The 15,014-nt window shown below is 43.4% G+C and overlaps 1 protein-coding gene across 1 annotated transcript in view; it reads left to right on the forward strand.

Annotated features, from left to right (window-relative positions):
- Positions 1-690: 690 nt before the first annotated feature.
- NHSL3 (NHS like 3) overlaps positions 691-15,014 on the forward strand; it is a 52,869-nt gene continuing 38,545 nt past the window's right edge. The window contains exon 1 of the mRNA XM_069757057.1: positions 691-1,066. Within this exon, the coding sequence (XP_069613158.1) occupies positions 895-1,066 (172 nt within the window). The 5' untranslated portion in view covers positions 691-894. The remainder of the gene's footprint in view (positions 1,067-15,014) is intronic.

A 15,014-nucleotide genomic window follows, 5' to 3' on the forward strand; every position in this document is an offset into this window, starting at 1 on the left:
TACAGTGTGTATATTCCTGTCCTGGGTGCACAGCTCGGTGATCCGGTTCTGTACAGTGTGTATATCCCTGTCCTGGGTGCACAGCTCGGTGATCCGGTTCTGTACAGTGTGTATATCCCTGTCCTGGGTGCACAGCTCGGTGATCCGGTTCTGTACAGTGTATGTTCCTGCCCTGGCCCTGTGAAGCTGGGTGCATCTGTGTGACCAGCCCTCCCGGCGCCTCACAATAGCGCTATTCTCTCATGTTGCTGGAAGCAATTTTAGAACAAGCCCAATGTTATGACAACGGGTCGTGTTTACTGAGGGAGGAGCGTGGCACAATGGGTTAATAGGACACTGCCCTAGCCTGGCCGCACTGTTCATACATGGCTTGCGCATGGGGGCTCCCAGCATATACCACACTGTATGGTACAAAACTACAGCTGCGCCCCGGTATATGTGTGCACCAGTATAGGAGCAGGTGTAACAGTAAAGTGCAGAACAGGGGCACAGCAGCGGGCACCTGTCGCCACATGGAAGCGCCTGTCTCCACGGCAGGACAGCCTGGGGCCCCGCCGCGCCTGAGGGGACAGGAGCGCCATGTTCCTGCACCGCGCTGTGTGGGGCCTGCTGTCCCGGGCTCGGTGTCCCCGGTGTCCCAGGTGTGCCGGGCTCCGCCTCTGGGGCTGGAATGCGGAAGCTCTGGAAGGAGGAGCCCGCGGAGAGGCAGCGGGGAGACACAAGTCAGACAGCCCGGGACACTGCGGGGCACCGGGGAGCCGGCGCTGCCATTCCACAGGGGGTTCCAGCCGTGCCCGGGCACGTGGAGTACAACACACACCTAGCGCAGAGGGAGCCGCAACTGTGCACCGCATGAGGCAGCCTGGCAGCACCATGCCCCCCACCTTGTGAGCCATGTCTACCCAGACCGCCCTCATCCCAGATCACGAGCCCGCGCCCCCTGTTCAAGATCTGGGCGCCTTGGAGCCCAAGAAGAAGAAGCACAAACCTGGCTCACTGCGGCGGGCACTGAGCTGGCTACGGGGGCGCAAGAAGAAAAAGCCAGAGGTCAAGCAGGAGGGCAAAGGTGAGAGAATTACAGGGGTGGGTCATATCCTGCCCTTATGCTTCCATATGGAGCTCTCCATGGCTGTAGTGTGGCTTTGTCATGGGATGGACTATGTGCCAGTCATACCTGGGCACAATCCTGTGTAATCATTGCCCTATACCCCGTGTATACGTCTCTAGTGGTCCTCTGGGTGTTCTCAGCAGGCATGGGAATCCTGTGTAAGTTGTGAGCAGTGCCAGCCAGGCCTCACAGCCCATACCGGAGAGAGTGCCAGGCCCCGAGAGAGTGCCAGGCTGCCAGCAGTCTCCATGTGAGCTGCCAAGGAGAAAGGGACAAGTACATTGAATATATCCTTGTTTAGCTTGCTAGCCTGTATATACCTACATATATATATATATATATATATATATATATATATATATATATATATATATATATATATATATATATCTATATATCTCATATGCGCTCAGTAATGCCAGTCACTGCCCAGTCTGAACTTGGCATCAGTTACATAAACACTTTCTGTATAGGAATGCGAGTAACTAGGTGGCAAAAAAAATGGCCGTGTAACAATTACAGAGAAGTGTCAGTGATTGTGAAAGCCGCCATGACGTGGTCTGGACCTATTTCTCACCAGTGACTAGCTGACGGCAATGAGGCTAATCGCAGCATGACGTCACACGTTTGTGCCATGTTACGTCACTGCGGATATTCACTGCATCCAACGGGCCACTCGGTCACACATTAGCTTCTGTTAATCACTTTCTCAATGAGTCTGACATTTTTCAAAAAAATGTCATGCCCCCCTTTAATAGTGAAATATGTATTGGCACATTGCTGTTAGCCAGGCGCAGGTGACGGCCGAGCCTCATGCATTCAGCTGCCTTATACCGGATATTAATAACATGATATGAGAGGCTCATATTACTGAGAAGTATGGCTACCTAAGGCTATACAGGCCCGCCGCGTTCAGGCTTGTACACGCTGGTCTACGTTCTGCTATATACAACCGTGCAAGTTGGGCCGAGACATGTTCTGTGCGCACATAATACTGCCTAATCTCGCACATTCTTCTGTAGGTAGCGAGTTTCCAATATAAAGATCATATCCCGCCAAAATGAAAAGTCTCCAGTAAGTGCGAGACCTTGAGCTGTCCTTTCTATTCAGCCATTTCTTACTTATCTGTTCTGGGGAAGGCGAATGACCCAACTATTATGGCTCCATTTTAGGTCCTTTAGGAGTATTCACCGCTTTCCTAGAGGTGTGCACAGCAAGCTTGGCTATTGATGCTGCGATATAGGAGCAGAATACTGCTTAATAAGCGTTTCTTAGACATATCTGTTAGGCCGGGTTCAGACGGCCATATTTTATGGTTTATATATGGACCGCAATACCTGGCTTGACGACAGGTCTGACTAGAGATGAGCGAACCCGAACTGTAAAGGGGTTGGTACCGGACACCTAGTGCTGAACAGTCCGGGAGTGAGAAGGGGAGAGATTTTCCAGCTCCAAAGTTCAGGTCCCCATTGATGTCACTGGGGTTTAGGGACAGTTCTGGTGCTAAACAGAACCCAAACTTCCACTGGATTGCTCACCCCTACTCATGACTCATCTTCAGAGACTCGCTGTTAGGCCATGTCCTGGTTTGGGCTTGGTGTAAAATACTGACCAAATACGTAGTTTGTGAGCTAGGCCTTAGTCTGGGCATTGCGGTACTTATACAGACCATAAAACCTGCTGCTCTCAACTTGGCCTTACTGTGAAAACTAGCTAACAACCAAGAAGGCCCGGAATACAGATTGTAGACTGTGACCCCTCGCGGGCAGGGTCCTCTCTTTTCTACCAGTTGTGACTTGTATCGTTTAAGATTATTGTACCTGTTTTTATTATGTATACCCCTCCTCACATGTACAGCGCCATGGCACTATAATAATAATACAGTCACAGAATCTCCTACAGTCCAATAGGACAAATGTGCCCAGTTAGGACTTGTCCAGGTCTAGCGGTTGTGCTATGATTCTTTCCTAGCAATATTGCAGAGATGTCACGGTGCTCAGAAATACCTAGAAACCACACAAATTTGGCGTAAGGCTATGTGCACACGATCCGGATTTAGTGCGGATTCGCAGCGGATTTTTCCGCGCAGAAACGCTGCAGATCCGCACTGTGATGTACAGTACAATGTAAATCAAGGTGGAAAAAAAAGCAGTGCAGATGGTGCGGAAAAATCCGCGCGGAAACGCTGGGGATTTAAAAGACGTGCATGTCACTTCTTTTGTGCAGCGTTTCTGCACCCTTCCATTATAGAAATCCGCAGTGGTAAAAAAACGCGATAACCAGGGTCAGAGGAGCATAGGAAAAATTGTCCAATTTTCATACAGAAAACTCTGATTATTTTCATCATCCGTATTATCATCTCTATGTCCATATTTTACATCTGTATTCCATCTGTGTGACATCCATTTTTATATATCAACATTTTAAAGTAGAAATGATCAAATACAGTTTCCTAGGTTCATAATGGGAATAGATCCATAAAAATCAAATGCTGCATTGATGTTCTGTGCGGCATTTGATTTTTGTTGCGTACCCGTAGACTTGAATGGGCCAATTGAAAACACCACTCCAGTGTTTTTATATTGCACCAATGGAGTGGTGTTTTAAATGTACGGTAATTTCCTTGCCCCCTGTCTCATACTTACCTGGCGCCTTCATCGTTTTCCAGCGTCGCTCCCGTTAGTCTCCATCAAAAAGGTGACCTGTTTGGAGCTGCATCTAGGTCACTTTAAAAAAAGAAAAACTTTAAGTGCTTTGTTCTGGCTGTCACACTTGCATTGAGAGCTTGTGACGTAACCTCTGACTTTCGGCCAGTCAGTAGCTGCGCTCACAAGATGGTGCCGTGGGACCGGAAAATGGTAAGATCACTGGAGGGTGGGTATATCACCAGGTGCAGGAAACTTACATTTAAAGGGACTCTGTCACTTGAATTTGGCGGGACTGGTTTTGGGTCATATGGGCGGAGTTTTGGGGTGTTTGATTCACCCTTTCCTTACCCGCTGGCTGCATGCTGGCTGCAATATTGGATTGAAGTTCATTCTCTGTCCTCCATAGTACACACCTGCGCAAGGTAATCTTGCCTTGTGCAGGCGTGTACTATGGAGGACAGAGAATGAACTTCAATCCAATATTGCAGCCAGCATGCAGCCAGCGGGTAAGGAAAGGGTGAATCAAACACCCGAAAACCCCGCCTCTATGGCTGAAAATTGTTCCCTCCAAATTCAGGTGACAGAGCCCCTTTAATAGATGGGATTTGAAAGCGGAATTACTGCTACATAGAGTATACTTACAAAAATTAAGGTAATTAGTGCATAGATTGGCTAAATCATGCGTGCCCATCAACCACAGCAAGGCCAGCTTTCTTTGATGGGACCGTAAACTATCAAATCTATCAAACATGCCTCTCCCGGGCTATAAGCCTTCAAATTTAATGGGCAGGTAGGATCCAGCATTAATTAAGAACACCCCTGGGCTGATGGGAGGAGTGCACAGTCAGAAAAGGATGCAGTCACAACCTTCAATAGTAAACTGACGAGCACCTGCGAACAGAATAAAGCTAGTGTGAACAGTTGTAATCTGCCATGACTGCATAATATACACACAAGAGAATACAGCAACAGCAGTACTCTGTAGACGCTAAGATGTATGTATATACAGTATAGACCAAAAGTTTGGACACACCTCATTTAAAGATTTTTCTGTATTTTCATGACCATGAAAATTGTAAATTCACACTGAAGGCATCAAAACTATGAATTAACACATTTGGAATTATATACTTAACAAAAAAGTGTGAAACAACTGAAATTATGTCTTATATTCTAGGTTCTTCAAAGTAACCACCTTTTGCTTTGATGACTGCTTTACACACTCTTGGCATTCTCTTGATGAGCTTCAAGAGGTAGTTACTGGAAATGGTCTTTCAACAATCTTGAAGGAGTTCCCAGAGATGCTTAGCACTTGTTGGCCCTTTTACCTTCACTCTGCGGTCCAGCTCACCCCAAACCATGTCGATTGAGTTCAGGTCTGGTGACTGTGGAGGCCAGGTCATCTTGCGTAGCACCCCATCACTCTCCTTCTTGGTCAAATAGCCGTTACACAGCCTGGAGGTGTGTTTGGGGTCATTGTCCTGTTGAAAAATAAATTCTGGTCCAACTAAACGCAAACCGGATGAAATAGCATGCCGCTGCAACATGCTGTGGTAGCCATGCTGATTCAGTATGCCTTCAGTTTTGAATAAATCCCCAACAGTGTCACCAGAAAAGCACCCCCACACCTTGACACCTCCTCCTCCATACTTCACAGTGGGAACCAAGCATGTAGAGTCCATCCGTTCACCTTTTCTGCGTCGCACAAAGACATGGTGGTTGGAAACAGAGATCTCACATTTGGACTCATCAGACCAAAGCACAGATTTCCACTGGTCTAATGTCTATTCCTTGTGTTCTTTAGCCCAAACAAGTCTCTTCTGCTTGTTGCCTGTCCTTAGCAGTGGTTTCCTAGCAGCTATTTTACCATGAAGGCCTGCTGCACCAAGTCTCCTCTTAACAGTTGTTGTAGAGATGTGTCTGCTGCTAGAACTCTGTGTGGCATTGACCTGGTCTCTAATCTGAGCTGCTGTTAACCTGCGATTTCTGAGGCTAGTGACTCGGATAAACTTATCCTGAGAAGCAGAGGTGACTCTTGTTCTTCCTTTCTTGGGGCGGTCCTCATGTGAGCCAGTTTGTTTGTAGCGCTTGATGGTTTTTGTCACTGCACTTGGGGACACTTTCAAAGTTTTCCCAATTTTTCGGACTGACTGACCTTCATTTCTTAAAGTAATAATGGCCACTCGTTTTTCTTTACTTAGCTGCTTTTTTCTTGCCATAATACAAATTCTAACAGTCTATTCAGTAGGACTATCAGCTGTGTATCCACCAGACTGCTGCACAACACAACTGATGGTCCCAACCCCATTTATAAGGCAAGAAATCCCACTTATTAAACCTGACAGGGCACACCTGTGAAGTGAAAACCATTCCCGGTGACTACATCTTGAAGTTCATCAAGAGAATGCCAAGAGTGTGCAAAGCAGTCATCAAAGCAAAAGGTGGCTACTTTGAAGAACCTAGAATATAAGACATAATTTCAGTTGTTTCACACTTTTTTGTTAAGTATATAATTCCACATGTGTTAATTCATAGTTTTGATGCCTTTAGTGTGAATGTACAATTTTCATAGTCATGAAAATACAGAAAAATCTTTAAATGAGAAAATGAGAAGGTGTGTCCAAACTGTTGGTCTGTACTGTGTGTGTGTGTGAATATATATATATATATATATATATATATATATATATATATATATATATATTATCTAGCATTATACATGTATGTTTATATTTTGGTTTGCTTACATAAAGTATAGTGCTGACCCCTCTTCTGTCGGGGGCTTATCTCCTTTATAATGAATAAGGCATGATGCCCATTATGTGACTGCAGTAATTATGCAGCGTCTGCTTACAGTCAGGTGGTCACATTCATACACAACAGGTCTGTCAGTGATATTGCCCGAGGGTGTTAGTAACTGTGGAGGAACATGCCGTGACATCCTGCTGCCTAGGATGTGCCCTGTACTCACATACCTATAGCATGTAACATATGTGGCCGCTTTGCCTGGATGGGATTTTCCATGAATTCCCTAGCACCAGGCACTTTCCTTCCTGGAGAGGTTACACACCCACTTTCCTGAAGCTGTCTTCCACATGCTGGGTGTATCTGTGATATCACAGTGCTGTAATATGTCTCCAGTTATCCGGACGTTTGTTTGCAGCAATCTTCATATAACTCAATTCATGTTGTTTTTCATTTCCCATTGTGTGTCCCAAGATTGTGTAATTATGGGGTGACATGCCAAACAGAGCACAATATGGTTGGGTGTGGTGGGGTTAGCTACAGTCAGCTGCTGATTAGTGCTCTTGCTGTGTTGTCAGTACCGCACGTAGAGTGTAGTATCTCACATGTGTGTGCATACTTGTTACTATATCTGCAGTTTGTTATAGAGGGGGTTCTATGCTTCAGGTGAGTGTATAAAAAAATCTTCTGATGGTCATCCAGAGAAATCGGCCGACGCTCATCCGTATTGCCACGCGTGTCCATATTTTACTTCCATATAACCTAACGTGATCAAATACAGTTTCCTATGTCACTAATTGTAATGTATCCGTAAATATCAGATGCAATATAGACCCATATGGGATCTCATTCTTTTTTTGCGCACCCATTAACTTGAGTAGGCGTCTTTCATCTAAAATGCCATTTTTTTTTTCACAAAGACGCTTAGTTCATGTGAACAGCCCAGTTCAATAACATTGGTTGGTGTGCTGACCGATAATTACTCAGACAGCACACGTCTGAGCCAGCCCTCAGATACACATATTGATCCAGTCAGTGGTATGAAATGTGCGCAGAGTTGAAGGCAGCCGGCTCTATTGACAGAGATGACATTCGTTATAGAAGGATGGAAGAGCTTTTACGTAATGATTGTATATTGGCTAAAATATTCAGATTTTTTTTTTTTTCCAGAGGATCGCATTGTGCCACTGGTTAGCTAAAATAATGATGTCAGTAATGGTGATTTATGATGCTATGTCATGCAGTAGGGCACATTAAAAGATTTATGCATATATTTTTCTTCAAATGCTTGAAAAATAGGAGTAGGAAACTGCATAGACCTAATTAAACATATCCTGTCCCTTTTGAGTACAGCTTCTATGCTGACTTAAGTGTCACTGTGGTTACAGACTACAAACAAACTTTGTGTTGACAAGTTCTGCATATATAATTTTTTTTGTCTGTTTCCTACATTGCAATAGTTTCTGAAAGTAATTATTGGCTGTAGGGGACTGGTAGAAGGAATGAACTATGGTGTATAGATAAAACAACACATGGCTTATTTGTAGCCTGAAACCATGGAGACCCATAGGCTTGAATAGGAACTGTATATACAAATGGTAGGATATTTTATGCAAAAAGATTTGCAAATGTATTTCATTTTGTAATTTGGGTGAATTGAAGGGAAAATAAATCACAGTATAGGAGATTACAGTTATCACTAAAGTCAGAAGCCTCATCAAGTTAGGGGACGTTCACACAGAGGTTTTTAATATAAGAAAAAACTGACGTTGAATTTCTCAGACAGCACGCTAACCCAAAGTTTCATTGATCCATACACACATCAGTTTTAAAAACATGTCCATGTTTCTGGTTCTTGAGTCTTTCAACATGTCCTATTCTTATCCGTTTTGTGGATCAGATTTATTTAAATCTGAAACGTTACTGTGTTTCAGAGAAAAGTACAGTTTAATAGCTGCCGGGGACGAGCCTCATGGGACACTAGTCGGGAAGGTCGGTTTCCAGCAGCTTCTCCCCGTCCTTTGCCCTGGAATGACAGGTTTCTTTCCACATATGCACTCAGGGAGAGACCTGTCACTCCAAGGCAGCTACTGGAGACCCTCCTGTCCAACTAGTCTCCCATGCAGATCAGTACCCCGCGGCTTTTAAAGGGACACTGTCACCTGAATTTGGAGGGAACAATCTTCAGCCATGGAGGCGGGGTTTTTGTGTTTTTGATTCACCCTTTCCTTACCCGCTGGCTGCATGCTGGCTGCAATATTGGATTGAAGTTCATTCTCTGTCCTCCGTAGTACATGCCTGCGCAAGGCAAGATTACCTTGTGCAGGCATGTACTACGGAGGACAGAGAATGAACTTCAATCCAATATTGCAGCCAGCATGCAGCCAGCGGGTAAGGAAAGGGTGAATCAAAAACCCCGCCTCCATGGCTGAAGATTGTTCCCTCCAAATTCAGGTGACAGTGTCCCTTTAAACTGTTTTTCTCTGAAACGCTGCAGTGCTTCAGAGGTACACATAAGGCTGAAATCATGTAGCCAGTGTCTGACACATGCTGCCCATAGATTGGGAAAACAGAAGAAACATGAGAGAACATGGTCCATTTTACACAGGTGTAAAAATAAACATGGCAGCCTAAACGACATTCTTGGGGATAAATTGAAAGCAAAAATGAAGTTTTTTTGGCCCAAAAAAGTCTTCTTCACGTGAAAACTACCATAAGAAATTATGGAGCCGCGGCGTGAAGACCAGAAGAGGACGTCATGGAATGAAGATAGGAGGCGCCGGAGCGGACCTGAGACACCCATTTGACCGGACCACAGCGGGACCGCCCCAGGGTGAGTATAATCTAACCTCTTTTTCTCCTCTTTCAGGTTACATCTACAGAATGCTGTAGATAAGCCCCTGATGACGGTGGGCTTACCTCACCATCGATTTTGGAGGTGACAGGTTCCCTTTAAGTGCCATTGTGAAAGATCTCTTGTTCATAATGTCACCCAAGCAGTGTCTGTTGCAGTCTGAATCTTCCTCTTCATTAGATTTGGATACTTGTATGAATAAAGGGGTTGGTGCACTCCTAATTGTCTTTTATCACAATTAAAAGGGAGGGCTTTTTTCTTTGAAGTTTATCTGTTCTGGCCAAATCTGAGGTCTGATCTGGGTGCCCCCTCTACTACCATATCTCTATATGGATAGTGGCTGTTCATTGTAAAGACTTCCCTCTGGATTGTTGTGGACACTGCTCCCTGTAATCCCTGCAGAATGAATCCTCTTCATAAACAATCCTTATCGGAGTATGATCAGCCATTGTCATGGGTCACTGTCAGCCACTGGTTACATACTGTACACAGGTCAAGGGCATGTTCTGGTTTACAGAGTCGAGGAGCAGGCTGTATATACCTATTCATCTCCGTCTGACTCAGCTGCATTTGTGGTTTGGAGACACATTAATTGTGACCCACACACTGACGTAATGGTGTTTGAACATCTGACATTGTTTGTATGGCAGAGCATGCCATCTTTAATTAAAGCCACAAGCATGCCAGGTCTTACATTGTTCTTATTGAACTAATATGCTACCTGCATGTTAACGTTAGCTGTGTAGTGTGTGATGTAGCTGAACATCTGGATCATCTTGGCTCCTTAGTTAATAGAATTAGTCAGTGGTTTCTGCATCTGCTTCTCAATTGGCATACATACAATGGCAGTCATTTAGTTGGCGTAAATGTACCCTTTGGATGGATCTGCTGCAGATTTTCTGAAAAGAATTTCACAGCAGGTAAAATAGTTGCGTATTTTTCGAGAATGTGTTAAATTTCACCAACAATGCTTGTACTCTAATCTAATCCACGAGATTTTCTGCTCTCCACGCTGTGATGGACAACCTGCTGAATCAGTCCGGTGTGTCCCTTCAAAGTTCTTGTTTGTCTTACACTTTTTTGACACATTCCATTGAAATACCGTATTTTGGAGGCGTCCATCACACCATCCTCGCTAATGGTGGAATGCCGCCCTAGGCTAATGGACAGGGAGGGAGGAGCAGGTCTTCCCAGAACTTTTGTCTTACCATACATGACAAGCAGAATTGCAGGCATCACTGCACATTACACGGTGGCCATTGAAATCAGAGGGCTTCTGCAGATTTTACGGTGTCCATATCATTATGGAATAACTGTTTACATCCTTTATTTCCTTATTTACATTGACAAGACTCTTCCATCATTACTTTCTTAGGTGTGTGGCTACGTATAGTGTTGAACTGCAGATTCCTCAATAATTTTGCAGTCATGGGCAGGGTTTTGAGGCTGACACAAATTTTGGTTTTTACACAGGTCATATCCTGACTGACGGCTACCAATTCTTGTCTAATCAGTGCTGGGAGTTTTTCACAATTCACGATTTTTGAGAATTGAACACAGTTTCTCAATGGGCATGTGATCTGGGGCAGCTTCCTGATGATGGATCCAAAATTTCAATGTATTGTTAATCGAGCCACTTAGTTATCCCTTCCGCCTTGTGACACGGGGATCCACCATGCTGGAAAAAGCATTGTTCATGACCAAATTGCACCTGGATGTTTGGGAGAAGTTGTTCTTAGGGGATGCTTAAATATCATCCTTTATCCATGGCAGTATTCTTAGGCAAACTTGTGTGTGATTCATGATCATTCCCTTAGATGTAATGCAATTCCATGCATGGATGGTCTTGGGGTACTTTACTGTTGGCATGACATAGGGTTCATGGTATAGCTTACCTATTCTTCAAGATGTCCAAAAATACATCAAGGACAGACTGGCATTCTGTAGCAAATATAGGGACTGTACTGCAGAGGACTGGAGTACAGTTATTTTCTATGATGAAGCCACTTCAGACTGGGACATCTGGAAAAATGATTGTCCATTGAAGAAAATGTGATAGCAAGCAAACATATAAAAATACAAAATAAATAATATATATGTTTATAAATTAAGATGTACACTGTAATGTCATACGACGATTTATGTTTGGGAAAAGCCCCCCCAAAAATCACTATCGTCCATTAAACAGGATCCTTGAAAGAATGTAAATGTTTGCTTAAAACCTTTTTTTAACATGTTGACATACTTCCATTGTATGGCCTAAGCATTGCATAAATAAAGCCTATGGTTGTAGACAAATGGCTTAACTTCTTTCTTCAGATTTTGCTATTAATTACTAAGAAAGGAATACGGTACTAGGGAGTGTTTTTAGCATCATAAATCTTATAGGGTTACTTTCAAAATAGCATTTTCTCAATAAAATAAGGGATAACATGCTGATTGTTGGAGGTCTTACTGCTGGGACCCAAGTCAATCCCAGCAGTAGGACCTCCAACAGCGGAGCCGAGGTGTGAGTGCTTAACCTCCAGGAAAGCTCCAAAATATATTCAATGGTACACAAGCTTAATGTCAACAGAAACCCCCTATATAAGGAAAAGTAAAAGGGGGTGTGTGTGTATATATATAGATAGATATCCATCCTCATATAGGTGCATGTGTGAACTGGACAGTGTAATGACCTATCGGCAAATGTAAAGTATTCTTCAAGGCTTGTTCCCAAAATCGTAGCTATTCCCCATTCATGGGAAACAGGATAAATTGCTGATCGCAGCAGGTCTGACCGCTGGGAGCCCAGTCATCCTGAGAACGGATCCTGGAACCCCTAGAATGGAGCTGCAGAGCTCAGTCTTGAATGGAGCTGTTGTGCAAATACTACACTTGTGCTGCATTCATTGACTATGGGACTACTGAAAATAGCTGAGCATTGTACTAGAAATTTTCTGGTAATCCCATAGACAATAAAGGTAAAGCATAGGAAACCAGAAGAGAGAATCGACAAAAGCCCAATATAACTGGTAAAACATATATTTGGCTTTATTTAATCAAGAAAAGGGTGTACATTGGGAGGGAAAACAACCAGAAAAAAAGCGGGAGCTAATCCAAGTACCGTATATCACCTATACCAAAATATTTGGGTGTTCAATGGATATATACAAAACAGTATAGCCAATGCCAGGTATCACAGAGTACGCTTACAGTGTATACAAGATTATCAGATACAGATGAAAGATCATCATGTCCAATGTCTGAGGATAACATGAAGTTCAGCAGTATAGTAAAATTTCTGGTGTTTAAACCATGGGGAAGTATATAAGCGAGCGTTTGTGCCTGCAAGAGGTAAGTAAAGTGCAATAGTGCATAGATACCCAGAAGAAATAAGGCTCCTAGCATATATAATTGTGGCAAGATAATGAAAATCTAGTATACTACGAGGGTAAGTATATACCAGTGTAGAAGCCAAGAGATAAACTAGGATGTGCCCACCCAAACGTCTGCCTTCGTCTGGTTGTTTCCCCTCCCTGTGTGCACCCATTTGATTAAATAAAGCTCAATATGTTTTATCGTTATATTGGCCTTTTGTTGGTTTTCTCTCTCTTTTTTGGTTTCCCATGCTTTGCCTTCATTGTCTATGGGACTACCAGGAAATTCCTAGATTAATGCTCAGCTATTTTCAGTAGTCTCATATGCAATGAATGGAGCACAAATGTAGCGTTCACACAACAGCTCCATTCAAGACTGGGCTCTGCAACTCCACTCTAAGGCCGGCGTCACACTCAGCGTATGCAAATACGGTCCGTATATTACGGCCGTAATACGCTGAAAAGTCCCGAAAATAGTGGTCCGTAGCTCCTCCGTAGGCAGGGTGTGTCACCGTTTTTTGCGCATGGCATCCTCCGTATGTAATCCGTATGGCATCCGTACTGCGTGTTTTTATCGCAGGCTTGCCAAACCGACATACGGCTATACAAGGGATCCATGTGTTAAAAAAAAAATAAAAACATATATACTGTCTATATATATATATATATATATATATATATATATATATATATATATATATATATATATACCTATTCTATGTGTACACATTTATTCTACCTATTGGACTGGAAGCTGTCAGTGTGATTTTACTGTACACCGCACTGAATTACCGGCTTTTCTCTCTAACACCGCTGCGTATTTCTCGCAAGTCACACTGCTGGTCCGTGTGTAATCCGTATTTTTCATGCTTCCATAGACTTTCATTGGCGTATTTCTTGCGCAGTACGGTGACAAACGCAGCATGCTGCGATTTTCTACGGCCGTAGAAAGCCGTATAATACTGATCAGTAAAATACGGCAGATAGGAGCAGGGGCATAGAGAATAATTGTGCCGTATTTTTTGCGAGTTTTACGGACGTAGTTTCTGCGCTCTTACGTCCGTAAAACTCGCAAGTGTGACGCCGGCCTAAGGGTTCCAGAACCCATTCTCAGAATGACTGTGGGTCCCAGCGGTTAGATCTCCTGCGATCAGCAAGTTATCTTTTACCCCATGAATAGGGAATAGCTAAGATTTTTGGGAATAACCCTTGAAGAATACTTAACATTATATGTAAAATAAATACCGTAAACACTAATGGCGTGGATAAAATGTTGAAATGTTAAAAAAAACACGACTGCTGTTTATTGATTATCATTTAGTAAATGTAAATCTGGTTGCCCTTTGACCCACAGTTTACAATCTGACAAATGTCTATTGTGCTTTCTCTTCAATGCTTGGTCATCCAAAGTATTTCCAATATACAGCAGCGTATGTCAGGGATAAACAAATCCAAACAACCAGTAGAAAACGTGCCTGGAAATTTGCGGTTTGACCAACTTTTTTTTTAAATTGATGTCTATAAGGGTAGGTGCACACGGTCAGTAAACGCTGCAGGTTGCACGCTGCGTACTTGTGCATCATCCAACCCGCAGGGTCCAGATGTTACAGCATAGTAGATGGGATTTCAAGAAAAAGCAAGAGCATGTCCAGAGCAGGATGTCTATTTATCTTGTGGAGATGCTGATTTCTGGAAAGAACTACGTGGTTTATAAAGTGTACAGTAGTTTGTCCATCCTGGAGTATGCCAGTAGGGGTCTGTCTGACGCTCACTGTACTTGGCCATCTTATAGAATGACTGATGAGTACATATGATGTCCAAGAATAATTTCCACTCATTATATGATTGTGATGAGCAGCAGAGATCAAATGATAACTTCTAACCCTATTGCAAGCAATTACTGGTCACAAAATGCACATGGTATTGTATGTATGCATGTACGTATTCTCTATAGATTAGTATTTTTTTTATATTAGTGACGCAACTGAAAATGTGAAGCCTCTTTACCTCATCACATTTCACTGTATCGTTCTGCTGCTGATAATGGGCAGTAGATACAACAGGGGATTTATCAAGCTAAATGCTGCTGTATCTTGTACCAAAACCCCATCCATCATGACTCGCACTATATTTATTATGGCCCCGATTTATTAAAACTGCCGTTTCGTATGCAAGTCTTAATGAGTGTCGTGCAGGGATAAGATACACCACATTCATTAAGGCTAGGGTCACACTGCGTTATGGCGGTACGTTTAACGGACTACGGCATAACGCGGTGTAACGTAGTCCGTTAACGCCGC

The sequence above is a fragment of the Ranitomeya imitator genome, chromosome 3 (genome assembly GCF_032444005.1).
Source record: "Ranitomeya imitator isolate aRanImi1 chromosome 3, aRanImi1.pri, whole genome shotgun sequence".
NCBI lineage: Eukaryota > Metazoa > Chordata > Amphibia > Anura > Dendrobatidae > Ranitomeya > Ranitomeya imitator.